We start from the raw sequence: 13777 nt of genomic DNA on the forward strand, positions 1-13777 counted from the left end.
GGGGTGAGGTGATATCTCATTGTGGTTTTTATTTGCATTTCTCTGACGATTAGTGATGTTGAGCATTTTTTCATATGTCTATTTGCCATTTGTATGTACTCTTTGGAGAAATGTCTCTTCAGGTCCTCTGCCCATTTTTCAATTGAGTTGTTTGTTTTTTTGTTGTTGAGTTTCATCAGTTTCTTGTATATTTTGGCTATTAGCCCCTTATCGGAGGCACAGTTTGCAAAACTCTTCTCCCATTCAGTTGGTTGCCTCTTTATTTTGTCGATGGTTTCTTTTGCTGTGCAAAAGCTTTGAAGTTTCATATAGTCCCATTCGTTTATTTTAGCTTTACTTCCATTGCCTTTGGAGTCAAATTCATAAAATGCTCTTTGAACCCAAGGTCCATAAGTTTAGTACCTATGTTTTCTTCTATGCAGTTTGTTGTACCAGGGCTATGCGTAAGTCTTTAATCCATTTTGAATTAATTTTGGCACATGGTGACTGATAGCAGTCCAGTTTCATTCTTTTGCACGTGGCTATCCAATTCTGCCAGCACCATTTATTGAAGAGGCTGTCTTTCCTCCATTGTTTGTTTTTAGCTTCTTTGTCAAAAATTATCTGTCCATGTTTATGTGGTTTTATTTCTCTGTTCTGAATTCTATTCTATTGGTCTATGTGTCTGTTTTTCTGCCAATACCATGCTGTTTTGTAGCCCTGTAGTACAAGCTAAAGTCAGGGAGTGTGATACCTCCAGTATTGTTCATTTCTCTTAAGATTGCTTTGGCTATTTGGGGTCTTTTGTGGTTCCAAACGAATCTGATGATATTTTGTTCTATTTCTTTAAAAAGTCCCATTGGGATTTTGATGGGGATTGCATTAAGTCTGTATATTGCTTTGGGTAATATGGCCATTTTAACTATGTTGATTCTTCTAATCCATGAGCACGGAATGTCTTTCCATTTCTTTGTGTCTTCTTCAATTTCTTTCAAAAATGTCTTACAGTTTTCAATATATAGGTCCTTCACATTTTTGGTAAATTTTATTCCTATGTATCTTATTCTTTTTGCTGCCATTGCAAAAGGAATTGTTTCTTGTATTTCTTTTTCTGAGATTTCATTGTTAGTATATAGGAATGCAATGGACTTTGGTACATTGATTTTGTAGCCAGCTACTTTACTGTATTCGTTGATTGTTTCTAATAGCTTTTTGGTGGAGTCTTTAGGGTTTTCTATATATAGCATCATGTCATCTGCAAAGAGTGATAATTTGACTTCCTCATTCCTAATTTGGATACCTTTTATTTCTTTCTCTTGCTTGATTGCTCTGGCAAGGACTTCCAACACTATGTTGAAAACCAGAGGTGATAGGGGACAGCCCTGTCATGTTCCTTAACGTAGAGCAAAGGGCTTCAGTTTTTCACCATTAATTATGAGATTAGAAGAGGGCTTGTCATATATGGCCTTTATTATATTAAGGTATTTTCCTTCTAAACCTATTTTATTAAGTGTTTTAATCATAAATGGATGTTGTATCTTGTCAAATGCTTTTTCTGCATCAATTGATATAATCATATGATTTTTGTCCTTTATTTTGTTTATGTGATGTATCACATTGATGGATTTGCGGATGTTGAACCATCCTTGTGCCCCAGGGAAGAATCCCACTTGGTCTTCATGAATAATCTTTGAATGCATTGTTGTATTCGATTCGCTAGAATTTGGTTTAGGATTTTTGCATCTGTATTCATCAGAGATATTGGTTTGTAGTTTTCTTTTTTTGTGTTGACCTTACCAGGTTTTGGTATCAGGGTAATGTTGGCCTCATAAAATGAGTTAGGGAGTACTGTCTCTTCAATTTTTTGGAAGAGTTTGAGCAGGATTGGTATTAGATCTTCTTTGAAGGTTTGGTAGAATTCACTAGTGAAGCCATCTGGTCCAGGACTTTTGCTTTTGGGAAGGTTTTGGATGACTGATTCAATTTCGTTACCAGTGATCGCTCTGTTTAGATTTTCCAGTTCTTCCTGGTTCAGCCTTGGCAGGCTATATGTTTCTAAGAACTTGTCCATTTCTTCTAGATTATTGAATTTGGTGGCATATAGTCCTTCATAGTATTCTTGGATGATCCTTTGTATTTCTGTGGTGTCCATGATAACTTCCCCTTTGTCATCTGATTTTGTTTATTAGTGTCTTTTGTCTTTTTATCTTAGTGAGTCTAGCCAAAGGTTTGTCAATTTTGTTAATCTTTTCAAAGAACCAGCTCTTTGTCACATTAATTTTTTCTATTGTCTTTTTGTTCTCTATTTCATTTAGTTCTGCTCTGTTTTTTGTTATTTCTTTTCTTCTGCTGATCTTGGATTTCACTTGTTCTTTTTCTAGTTCTTTAAGGTGTAACATGAGGTTATTTATTTAGCATTTTTCTTGTTTCTTGAGCTAGGCCAGTAATGATGTAAATTTCCCTCTTAAAACTGCTTTCGCTGCATCCCAAGAATTTTGGTAGGATGTGTTTTCATTGTCATTTGTTTCTATGTATCTTTTGATCTCTCCTCTAATTTCTTCTTTGACCCAGTCGTTCTTTAAAAGTATGTTGTTTAATCTCCATGTATTTGTGTTTCTTCCTGCTTTCTTTTTGCAGTTGATACCCAATTTCAAAGCCTTGTGATCAGAGAATATGCTTGGTATGATTTCAATCTTCTTAAATTTGCTGAGACTGATTTTATGTCCCAATATATGGTCTATCCTTGAGAATGTTCCATGTACACTAGAAAAGAATGTATAGTCTGATGTTTTAGGATGAAGTGCTCTATAAATGTCAATTATGTCCATTTCATCTAATGTGTCATTTAGGGCTACTATTTCATTATTTATTTTCTGTTTGGATGATCTATCCATAGCTGTCAATGATGTATTTAAGTCCCCTAGTATAATTGTGTTTTGGTCAATTTCTCCCTTTAGTTCTGTTAGTAGTTGCTTGGTGTATTTCGGTGCTCCCTGATTGGGGGCATAAATATTGATGACTGTTATGTCTTCTTCTTATACAGTCTCCTTTACCATTATGAAGAGGCCATTTTTGTCTCTTGTTATCTTTTTCACCCTGAAGTCTGTTTCATCTGCTATCATTATGACTACACCTGATTTTCTCTGGATACCATTTGCTTGGAGTGTCAATTTCCACCCTTTCACTTTGAGTCTATGCTTGTCCTTGTAGCTGAGATGTGTCTCTTGGAGACAGCATATGGTTGGGTTTAGTTTTTTGATCCAATCTGCTACTCTGTGCCTTTTTATTGGTGAGTTCAGTCCATTTACATTTAGGGTGATTATTGATATGTGAGGATTTCCTGTCATTCTATCTTTAGTTTTCTGGTAAGGCTGTGTCTCCATTGTTTCTTTGCTTTTTGTTGTTGTCTATTATTTCTGTGTGGTGGTATTCTATGATGTTTCCCTCTGTTTCTTCTTTTATTTCAGTATATATTTCAGTTCTGGATTTTTTTTGAGTGGTTACCCTTAAGTTTATGTAAAAGAAAGTTTGATATTTAGAGTATTCCATTTTCTTCAGCACGCTTACTTTCTCCATTCCCATATTCTGGTTCAGGCCTTTACTCTCCCCCTTTTTGAGTTTTGGTTGCCACAAATTGTCCCTGTTGATGGTGGTCAAATAGCCTCCTTTAGTATTTCTTGTAGTGCAGGTCGTGTATTAGAAAATTCCCTCAGCTTCTGTATGTCTGGAAAGGTCTTTATTCCTCCTTCATATCTAAAGGATATCTTTGCTGGATATATTATTCTTGGCTCATAATTTCTCTCTTTCAATAGTTTGAATGTTTGGTTCCACTCCCTCCTGGCTTGTAGAGTTTCTGCTGAAAAATCTGATGATAATCTAATGGGCATTCCTTTGTAGGTTACCGTCTTCTTTTCCCTGGCTGCCTTGAGGATTGTTTCTTTGTTGTTGATTTTACACAGCTTCAATACAATGTGCCTTGGATAAGGCCTGTTGGGATTGAGGTATTTAGGTGTTCTATTTGCTTCTTGGATTCGAGGTTCCATTTCTGTCCACAAGTTTGGGAAGTTCTCTTCAACAATTTGTTTGAATATATTCTCTGTTCCCCTCTCTCCTTCTTTTCCTTCTGGTATGCCCATTATTCTTATATTGCTCTTTCTGATGGGGTCAGAAAGTTCTTTAATTTGTTTTAAGTCTCAAGTCTCTTTCTTCTTCCATCTGTGTAATTTCAGGTTTCTATCTTCAATGTCACTGATTCTTTCCTCCATCTGGTCAACTCTACTATCTAAGCTGGTTATTTCATTCTTAATTTCTTCTATTGAGTTTTTAATCTCCAGAAACTCTGTTTGGTTTTTATAAAATTTCAATCTCTTTGGTAAAATGCTCATGTTGTTCTTTAATTGTGTTTCTGAGTTCATTAAAGTGCCTGTCTGTGTTTTCTTGCATCTCACTGAGTTTTTTCAGAACTGCAGTCTTGAATTCTCTGTCATTTAAGTCACATATTTCCGTATCTTTAAGTTCATTTTCTGGAGACTTTTCACTTTCTTTCTGAGCTGTCTTGTTGCCTTGGTTATTCATGGCAATTACTGATGTATTATTTCTCTTCCTAGACAATACAGGATTGGCTTGTGCAACAGGTTGATAGGAAGAGGTCTTTCTTTTTTTTTCTAGTACTTGTTGGTAGAATGTTTTATTTTCTCTCCGACTGCAGCCTTTTTTCTCTCTCTCTCAAATGGTAGTGCTATGTGTTCTCTGTGCTATTCCAGCTTCTCACACAATGGGGGGATTCCCTGGGAGACGGGCTTCTCCTCTGCTAATAGTTCGCCTGGGTCACAGGGCTCAGTGTCCGTGTGGGTATCTGGAGAGCTTTTGAAGTTCCAAAGCTCTTCCTGTACCAGATTCAGAGCCCATGTGTTTCAGCAGTTCTGTTTACTCCTGTAGGGATCTACCCAGATAGGTGGGGCCAGGGATGGGGTGAATTGTGAGAGGTGGCCCAGAGCAATGGCGGAGACCACCACCACAGCCGGTCCTGCTTCCACAGCTCCCTCCCCTTTGCTGGAAGTAGTTGGGCTGCGAATCTGTGTCTGGGGGGCACAGTTCTAAGAATAGCAAGTATTCTGTTCTTTGATCTGACACTGCTACTGTTCTGCTTCTAGCACTGGACAGCTGGAGGCGGGGCAAGCTCTGGGAGGGTAGGGAGGGGGCGGCTAGTCTCAGTGCCTAAGGCTTCTGTTCTCTGCTCGTCAGTGAGGGCTTAAACCACCCTTTTCAGCCTTCTTCCCTCAGTCTTTTCTCCGAGGTCTCTGCCGTGAGATTTGGGTTCAGCCGTGTTATATGCTGTCCCCTCAGCCCTGTGGGCCGTAAGCGGAGCCCGAGCAGACCGAGTGCTTCCCTCTCCCGCAGCTGCGGTAGTTCTGGGATGCAGTGAGCTCTGAGCCCTGAGCTAGGTCTGCGTCCTGCGCCCACGTGGCTCTGTCTCTGTACTTCTCCCTTCTCTCCTCCCCCACTCATGCGATTCTCCCACCTGTAGGTGAATTCAGTAGTGGGCCTCTTCTTCTTGCCTGTCTGCTGTGCAGGAAGTCCTTTGTGGAGTTTTTGTTGTTCGATTAGTTGTAAATTCCAGGGGAGCTTTACAGAGGCTCACCTCACGCTGCCATTTTGATGATGTTGGTCCATATCTTAAGATGATTGTTTTGTAAATATTTGTCCAGTTTTATAGTTGTTTACCATTGGAAAACAACTATAAAACCAGTTACTTCCTTGTGGCCAAGTACGGAAATCTTGTGTTTATTTTGATCAGCAGTATTCTTCTCCTAAGTCTAAAGTTGAATGATCTTTTTTTGTGAAAGGGTCATTGTTATTCAAAGTTAATGAAAAGCTTGTTTTCTCTTTTTTAATTTTTTGTCTGTTGTTATTGACATATTTCAAAACAATTAAATCTAACCTGCTTACTCTTTATTTTTTATGAATAGGCAGTGTAGCCAATCAAGTATTCCACCCAGTGATGTTTGACAAATGTATACAGATTCTAAAAAAGAGCTGGCCTCAAGAATCTAACTTGAGTCGGAAAAGAAAGAAAGAACAACCCAAGAATTCACAGGCTGATTCAAGAGGGCATAGAAAAAGAGTCAAGCCACGCAGGAAAGAGGGTATTGAGGTAAGAAGTAGGTGGAATAATAAAGCATATCTGTACTAACGTGTGATTTTGATTTTAGAATTCACTTTATATTAAAATATAAAGTTACGGTTTATATATAAAATATAAAATATGGTTTCAGGCATAATGATGATAACCAAAAGGTCCCAAAGTATCCTCAACTCTCGGGTAGGACTAGGTTGCCTCTTGGGCTTTACATACTATCGAGATCTTTCCAACCTCCCCATCATTTCTCCCCAGGTGTGCTTGACAACTTGCTAATGGTATATTTGCCACATTATCTCATTGTCATTAGAGGGTGGTTGAAATGTCCTCAGGACTCACGTCCATAAAAGTGTAAGAATAACATTAATTTCAAATTCTTTTGTGACTAGGTAGGATGGTAGAGGTTCATTGATGTGGGAATGTCTAAGAAACATAAGAATTCCCACTGACATAAAAGTACAGAGCTAGAAACTTGTAGCAGTCATCGAGTCCAATGATCTACCACTGTGGCATGGAGACCGAGAGCAGTGAAGGGACCTGGTCAGAGTCATGTCACTTCAGCAACTCAGCAACTCCCTGGCGTTTCACTGGACATCATTTGAGTAAATTGAAAGTCATATGGGACAAAGTGTTAGGCATTATTGTGCGGTCACCTGTGCATTTCTCCATAATCTAGATGGATGAAATTATAGAAGAACAAGAAGATGAAGAGAGTATTTGTTTCTCTGCCTGGGACCTTTGTCAAATTCGAAATGCCATCTTTCACCTTTTGAAGAATTTTTTAAGGCTTCTGTCCAAGTTTTCCCTGAAAGAAAAACCACAGTGTATACAGAATTGTATAGAGGTAAGTAAAAATTCCAAGAAACATGGGGCAACCTTAAAAGGTACAGATGATGGCTAGTACTTAATGAGTAGGAAAAAATCAGGCCTATTCTTGGTATCTTTTTTTCTAGGTCTTTGTGGCGTTAACTAATTTTGAGCCAGTTCTTCATGAATTTTGTGTTACACAAGCCAGGTGAGCCATTAACTCTTCCAGTGCTAACATTTAAATATAGTGTAATGAATTTTGCTCCAGCAGAAGTATAAGTGCCATTTTATCTTAATAGGTACACAGGTAGAATTTATTCATTTAATTATGGCTTACACGGTTAAGCGAATATTCCTAGTAAAATCATATCCATTAACTAATCTTTGGTCATTTTTCTTTAGAAACCTTAACCAAGCAAAGTACGTACCAGAACTGGCCTATTATGGATTGTATTTGCTATGCTCTCCAATTCATGGAGAAGGAGACAAGGTAAAGGAGACAAGGATCTAATTTAGTTAACTAATTGAATTGAAAGCATGCGATCATATAAAGGAAAAGCACTGGAAATGTTTGATATAATGCCATTTTAGTTTACTAGGTTATTTTCATGACCTTATATCATTTGTATAATAAAAAGCATCACCATTTCTATTTGTTGCCTACTCTTCATAGCCAGACTTATATCCAAATACTTGGTGGCCACACCAAATTATTGTTAGGTTTCATATATAAAAAATGGTTCCAATATGAATTAGATAGGAAGAACAGATAAGCTACTGAACAGAGTGTTACTTTTATAGAAATATTCACCAAATTTCTCTAAAAAGCATGACAGGCAGAATTTTCAAGTTTCCTTTGGAAATTCATGCATGCCTCAGTAATTCAATTAGTATGTATTTTATTTTTGTTGGTAATTCTATGGAAATATTACTGGTTATCATTCCTGTTAGCATTCATATATGGATTTTGCCCCCCAAGTTACCTTAACAGTATCACTACTCTAAACATTTGAGTTAGGCTTTTTCGAGCATTATGGTGTTACTAAACTTAGATGTCGTTCATAAAACAAGATTTTGCAAAACATTTGATAGACTATGGTCAGGTGGCTTTTAGGGGCTGTGATGCACTGAGTTTCCAGGGGCGGTAACATGGTGGATAAGAAGGTTTGGGATACTTGGGGTAATGCACATCTGTTCAAATTCTGATTCCACCACTTACTGTCTGTGTATCCTATCTGTATAACTATCTGTTACTCAACTTTGCAAAAGCCTCAGTTTTCTCATCTGAACAAAAAGGAATAAAAGGCTTATCTTCCTCAGACTTTTCAGGAGGATTAAATGAAAGAATGCCTATGAAATGCTAAACACAATTCCAGTTTAGAAAACATTCCATATTTTATTATTTATTATGTCATTATCATTTCTATGTGCTTGAAATAATGGATATGATAGAATTTACAGTAATGCTTTTAATTTCCATTTTAAAAGATAAGATGGATAGAAAAGTTAATCTTTTTAGGTCCACTGTATCTCTTAAGATGTAGTATTTTTTAATCATGGAAATATTGACTTCATGTTAGACCATATTGGTTTTAGCCAGACCTGACTTTGGACCACTCACCTTTGGAGTCTTTCATTATGTATAAACTGGAAGTAATAATGATAATAATAATAATATGCATAAAATGAAAATGCCTTGCTTACCTCATGGAGTTGTTATGAGGTTTTAGATAAATGTAGTAAAATTTAGTAATATATATGAATGTGCTTAATGTAATACCTGCCACATATTTGGTTTTTAGTAAATGTTTTATTTGGATGAGTGAATGAATTAACTGAGTAAATTCAATGCTTTATTAGAAGGTGCTTTGTAAACTTCAGGTAAAATACAAGTATGAAGTAGTTTTCTGCTTTTTCTTTAAGGGATTATGAATAGCATTCTTTGCCATTACAAGTGACAACTAATTATTTTTTTTGTCCTAACTGGTGAGCTACAATATGAGAGGGTGGGGAGAGAAGCTGGATGATATTCCTATCATTATCTCTAAGGAATCTTTGCACAGTTTACATTGTGTATTTATTGAATACCTGGGAATTGTCTAACAAATATATGCCTGGTGTTCTTCTCAAAATTGCTGCCAACCTGACTTATGTTCAGATCCTTGAAATGGTTTCTGTGGTCTTTGAGGATTCTGTGTTATGCCTTAAACTGAATTTTCTTTTCTCTTCTAGGTTATCGGTTGTGTTTTCCATCAAATGCTAAATGTAATATTAATGTTAGAAGTAGGTGAAGGATCCCATCGTGTTCCCCTTGCTATTACTTCACCAGTCATCAATAGTAGAAACCAGGCAGTCCGGTTTATCAGGTGAAGCACACACAGCTTGGATTTTTACTCTCTTCATCACTTTCCCTTAGTCTTCTCGGCCCTGTACTAACCATGGTTTCTAACACCTATGGAAACTAACAAATTTCTGGCCTCTTTGTGGTTTGGGGACTCAAAATAAAGCACTTCTTAGCTCATCTGGTTCGTGTGTTCTGGGTCTCTGCATTGGAGCCTTGTGGAAGGGACAAGGAGTCTGTAGTTCATGGGCCAGCACCCGTCTCCAGCTTGATTTTCGCCAGCCTGGAAGGTCAGCCTCTGAGAAATGACAGTTGCTTCTCGGTTTTATCATCGTCATCTGCTTCAGTGTTGACCACTCTAGCAAGTCTGCCTCTTCTGTTCTTTTTTCTGTTTCTGTCTTCTCTAAGTCTCTTTCCTTTTGTTCCTTGCCACTTCTCCCTCTTTCTTTTCATTTTTCTATTCCCCTCCCGCTACAGAAAATATTTTCTTGAGGAAAGAATTAAGTTGATTTTTATTTCTTTTGTAATAATCGATAGACTGGTTTTTCCCTCATGAGTCACTTAGCTTCACCTAAAAGTTCCATGTTTTAGCTTTATTGGGGAAGGCATGTTTGCTGTCATTGGCTTTTTTCTTTCCCTCCTTTATTGACTATTTGGCATGCAGTGTAGAGGTGGTGGTGAAATGTGGTCTGTATGTATATGAGAGTACGTACATACCTGCTGTTATACACAGTATGTAGTGTACTTGGAGATTTAAGAATGGTGAAATCCAGGTATAGACTGTCACCTGATCATTGAGTAGACGTCTCTTGCTAAGGATATTTTTAAACATTAAATAACTAAAATCTCTTTCTAAAGACTGTTTTAAACTTTAAATAGCTGAAATGTTTTAACCATTTGCTTTGGTTTTTCCATCAGAGTTCGTGATGTCCAGTTGGAGTAGTATTCATATCATGGTACAAATAAACTTAACACTAAAAATGGGTCAAATCTGGGCAATCTAGTAATTTCTTCCTGAGTTAAAGTTTGGAGAGGTAGTGTTACAGATGCATTGAAGTTGTCACAGTTCACTGAGCTACCATGAGGTGGTACTGCGTCTTAGTCTATGATTTACCCCAAAAAAGGGTAAATATAGACTAATAATAGACTAATTTAGAATCTGAATATGAAATTTAGCAGGTAGTCAGAAGAGTCATATGACGAAGATTGCACATTTGCTCCTCCCTGACTGTAGATCTCTATTTGGCAACAGCTCCCTGACACTCTGCATGAGAAGTAGGGGATAGTTTTCTGCTATGACACTTTGTCGTTACTCTTTATTCACTGAAACAATGCTTCCATTATGGGGGTAGGTTGTTTTTAACATTTAGGATTTCTAAAACAGGTATAGTGGTTTTTGAGAAGAGTCAAGGAAAATGATTATTTTATTATAATTACAGTTACATTGTCTACAACAGATGTGCTTTTTGTTTTTTAATAGCTCACTTGTGGATGAACTAAAGGAAAGTATATTCCCAGTTCTTCGTATCTTACTCCAGCACATCTGTGCCAAGGTACTCTTTGCTATAATAATAATAATAATTTTAAAAGTATATATAATATATACAAAGGTAAGTTGTGTGTTTTTATTCTTGGAAATGAGTCTGTATCATTACTAACTATAGTTTTACTTAATATATGCACTCGATGTTCCCCTAGATGGTGTTCTTTTGGGAATAAAAAAACCTTTCACACTTTGGAAACTTGCAAATATATAAAGAAATAGAATAGGGTGTTGCGCACCCATCTTCAACAATTTTGTGTCACTTATACCCCTAAAAGGTATAACTCCCTCAACACTTACACACACTGGATTTTTTTAAGCAAATTCCATCATATTCTTTCATACATAAATATTTATGTGTATCTCTAAAGGATAAGAACTCTTTAAAAACGTAACCACAAAATATTAACACACCTATAAAAATGCGGAGTAATTCCTTTAACACGTTGCGTACAGATCACGAGAATCTTCACGATGGATTTAAACCCCGCCATATGCAACGTGTTAGTATCACCAAATCTCCAGTTGATGTTCAAATGTCGGTGATTAGCTCTTAAATTTTTGTAATAGTTTGGACAGTTGATTCTTAACTTGAACTCTCTGGAGCTTAGGGGACCATAACCTGTCTGTAATTATATGTTAAACTTGTATTTCTCAGGAAAAGGCTTGCGGATTTCTTACACATTAATTTTCAAAGGGGTCTGAAACCTGAAATTTGTTAGTCATTTCTGTAACACTTAAAGATCACACTGAACTAGTTATAATTACATTTACTAATTTGCCACTTGTATTATATGTCTCAGTTGTCCAGGTAGAAATCAGCTAGACAGCTTCTCACTGTTTATTTTTCAGGTGATAGATAAATCAGAGTATCGTACCTATGCAGCTCAGTCCCTGGTCCAGCTTCTCAGCAAACTTCCTTGTGGGGAATATGCTACATTCATTGCCTGGCTTTACAGATATTCACGAAGTTCCAAGGTAAGAGATAATATTTGCATAAAATCTTTGTTCCTGGCTCTGTAAACTTCTAATGACAGCCAGGTCTGAATACATAAGGGATCCTGCCTGATGGAGATTCTTTTGATTTTGCTTTACCAGATCCCACACAGGGTTTTTACTCTTGATGTTGCCTTAGCTCTGTTGGAGCTGCCGGAAAGAGAGGTGGATAACACACTCTCTTTGGAGCATCAGAAGTTTTTAAAGCATAAGTTCTTGGTGCAGAACATTATGTTTGACCGTTGTTTAGACAAGGCACCAACTGTCCGCAGCAAGGCATTGTCCAGTTTTGCACATTGCCTGGAGTTGTCTGTTACCAGTGCATCGGAGAGCATACTGGAGTTTCTCATTAACAGTAAGTTTGGTGACTGTCATGTAATGGACCTGGTCTTGTATTTATCAAGTAATTGAACTGCAAGGAAATCATTCTTTGTTGTGGCAAAAAAAATAGATACTGGTATGGTATATTTTAACCCTTATAAACTTATTTCAGTATATTTTATTGCTGAATAAGTTTTTAGACAAGCCTGATACATTTGAAAGGACTTTTTAAGTATTTCACATATTCATGTTGTAGAGGTAAAATTGTTGGCTGCTTTCACTATTACTTTGCATTGTTGGGTAATCGCTGTATTGTATTAGGCCTAATGTACATTTCAAATGCATACCCAAGGAGAACATTATTAATTTAGACACTGTCTTTTCTTTAGGCATAGTTATTGTGATTTTGATTCCTCTGAATATTTACTCAGGGTTTATGATACTATGACTCTTTTCCTCTTATCTATCTGCTTACTTTTAGGTTCTACAATTTCAGGAATAGAGAGCCACCCTGGTACTTTACTAAAAGATTCATCAGGTAATGGGCCATTATATTTTTGAAAATTGAATAATTGTCTTTTTATTTAAAGGACTTGCTGGATATTTGAAATATGTTTTTCTATATCCATATTTACCTATTTTAATATTATACTTTTTTTCATCAAAGAAATTGAAATTCATTTCAGTAATGGCGTGGTAACTTAAATGTATAATAGGCTATGCTTATATTATTAAAACGTATAACAAATTCTTACCTTAATGACTGAAACTTTTTTTTATTTATGGTTTTTAAGTCTTTTCCTGTCAGAAGCAGACACTTAACCCTTCTGGAAGCTCAGAGTTGATAAATACAGACAGCAGTGGTGACACAGTTGGATCTAGGGGTATGTCAGATTTTATCACTGTCAGATGAGTAATAACTGTTGGATTTTGGACAACTGTAAGTAGTCTAAAATCCTTGGATTTTTTTTTTCTGATTTATTCACCTTTAAAAATCGGATTAACTTTTTTCTTAAAAGTGGAGTTATTTATATTTTATTATGCACTATCCTATATTTCAAGTGTTACAGAAATACTGAGGTTCATTCAGTACATGATAAGTGGAAAGTCACTTAAACATGGAAGTCAGCAAACTTCCTAATTCTCACTTTCTGATCCTAATACCTTCCCTCTCTTTCACAGAGGGCTCTTGTCAGAATCTATAATATAGAAATAATGGTTAGATAAGTGTTTTTAAAAGATGGATAAGTAGATAAGAGAAAAAAAGAATATGTGTTTAGATATTAATTATGTAATTAGATTTATTAATTTATTCTGTAAACTTATCTTGTTCCTCCTAATCTGTGCTAGGCATTGTAGATACAGACTTTAATAAAATATAGTTTCATCTCTTAAGGAGCAGTGCAAGAGGCATATATGTGTGTGTGTGTATATATATATATATATATATATAGAGAGAGAGAGAGAGAGAGAGAGAGATTAATTTTTGTTGCAACATGTGACAGAATTCTTCAGGAAAGCCTGGGCTTTTGTGCATGTGTAGGAAGTTTTTGATTACTAATCCAATATCTTTACTTATAGGTATATTCAGACTTTCTATTTCTTCTTGAGTCAGTACCTGTAGTTTATATCTTTGTAGAAATTTGTCCAT

At 36.3% G+C, this 13777-nt stretch overlaps 1 protein-coding gene across 3 annotated transcripts in view; it reads left to right on the forward strand.

Moving 5' to 3' along the window:
- The window catches only part of NCAPD3 (non-SMC condensin II complex subunit D3), a 69280-nt gene that overhangs the window by 13839 nt on the left and 41664 nt on the right, over positions 1-13777 (forward strand). For all 3 annotated transcript variants that reach the window (XM_019718830.2, XM_019718829.2, XM_019718832.2), the window contains 10 exons: positions 5949-6133; positions 6795-6962; positions 7072-7133; positions 7328-7415; positions 9158-9291; positions 10747-10819; positions 11662-11787; positions 11908-12160; positions 12608-12664; positions 12921-13010. In XM_019718830.2, the coding sequence (XP_019574389.2) occupies positions 5949-6133; positions 6795-6962; positions 7072-7133; positions 7328-7415; positions 9158-9291; positions 10747-10819; positions 11662-11787; positions 11908-12160; positions 12608-12664; positions 12921-13010 (1236 nt within the window). The remainder of the gene's footprint in view (positions 1-5948; positions 6134-6794; positions 6963-7071; positions 7134-7327; positions 7416-9157; positions 9292-10746; positions 10820-11661; positions 11788-11907; positions 12161-12607; positions 12665-12920; positions 13011-13777) is intronic.

The sequence above is a fragment of the Rhinolophus sinicus genome, linkage group LG16 (genome assembly GCF_036562045.2).
Source record: "Rhinolophus sinicus isolate RSC01 linkage group LG16, ASM3656204v1, whole genome shotgun sequence".
In the NCBI taxonomy this organism is placed as follows: domain Eukaryota; kingdom Metazoa; phylum Chordata; class Mammalia; order Chiroptera; family Rhinolophidae; genus Rhinolophus; species Rhinolophus sinicus.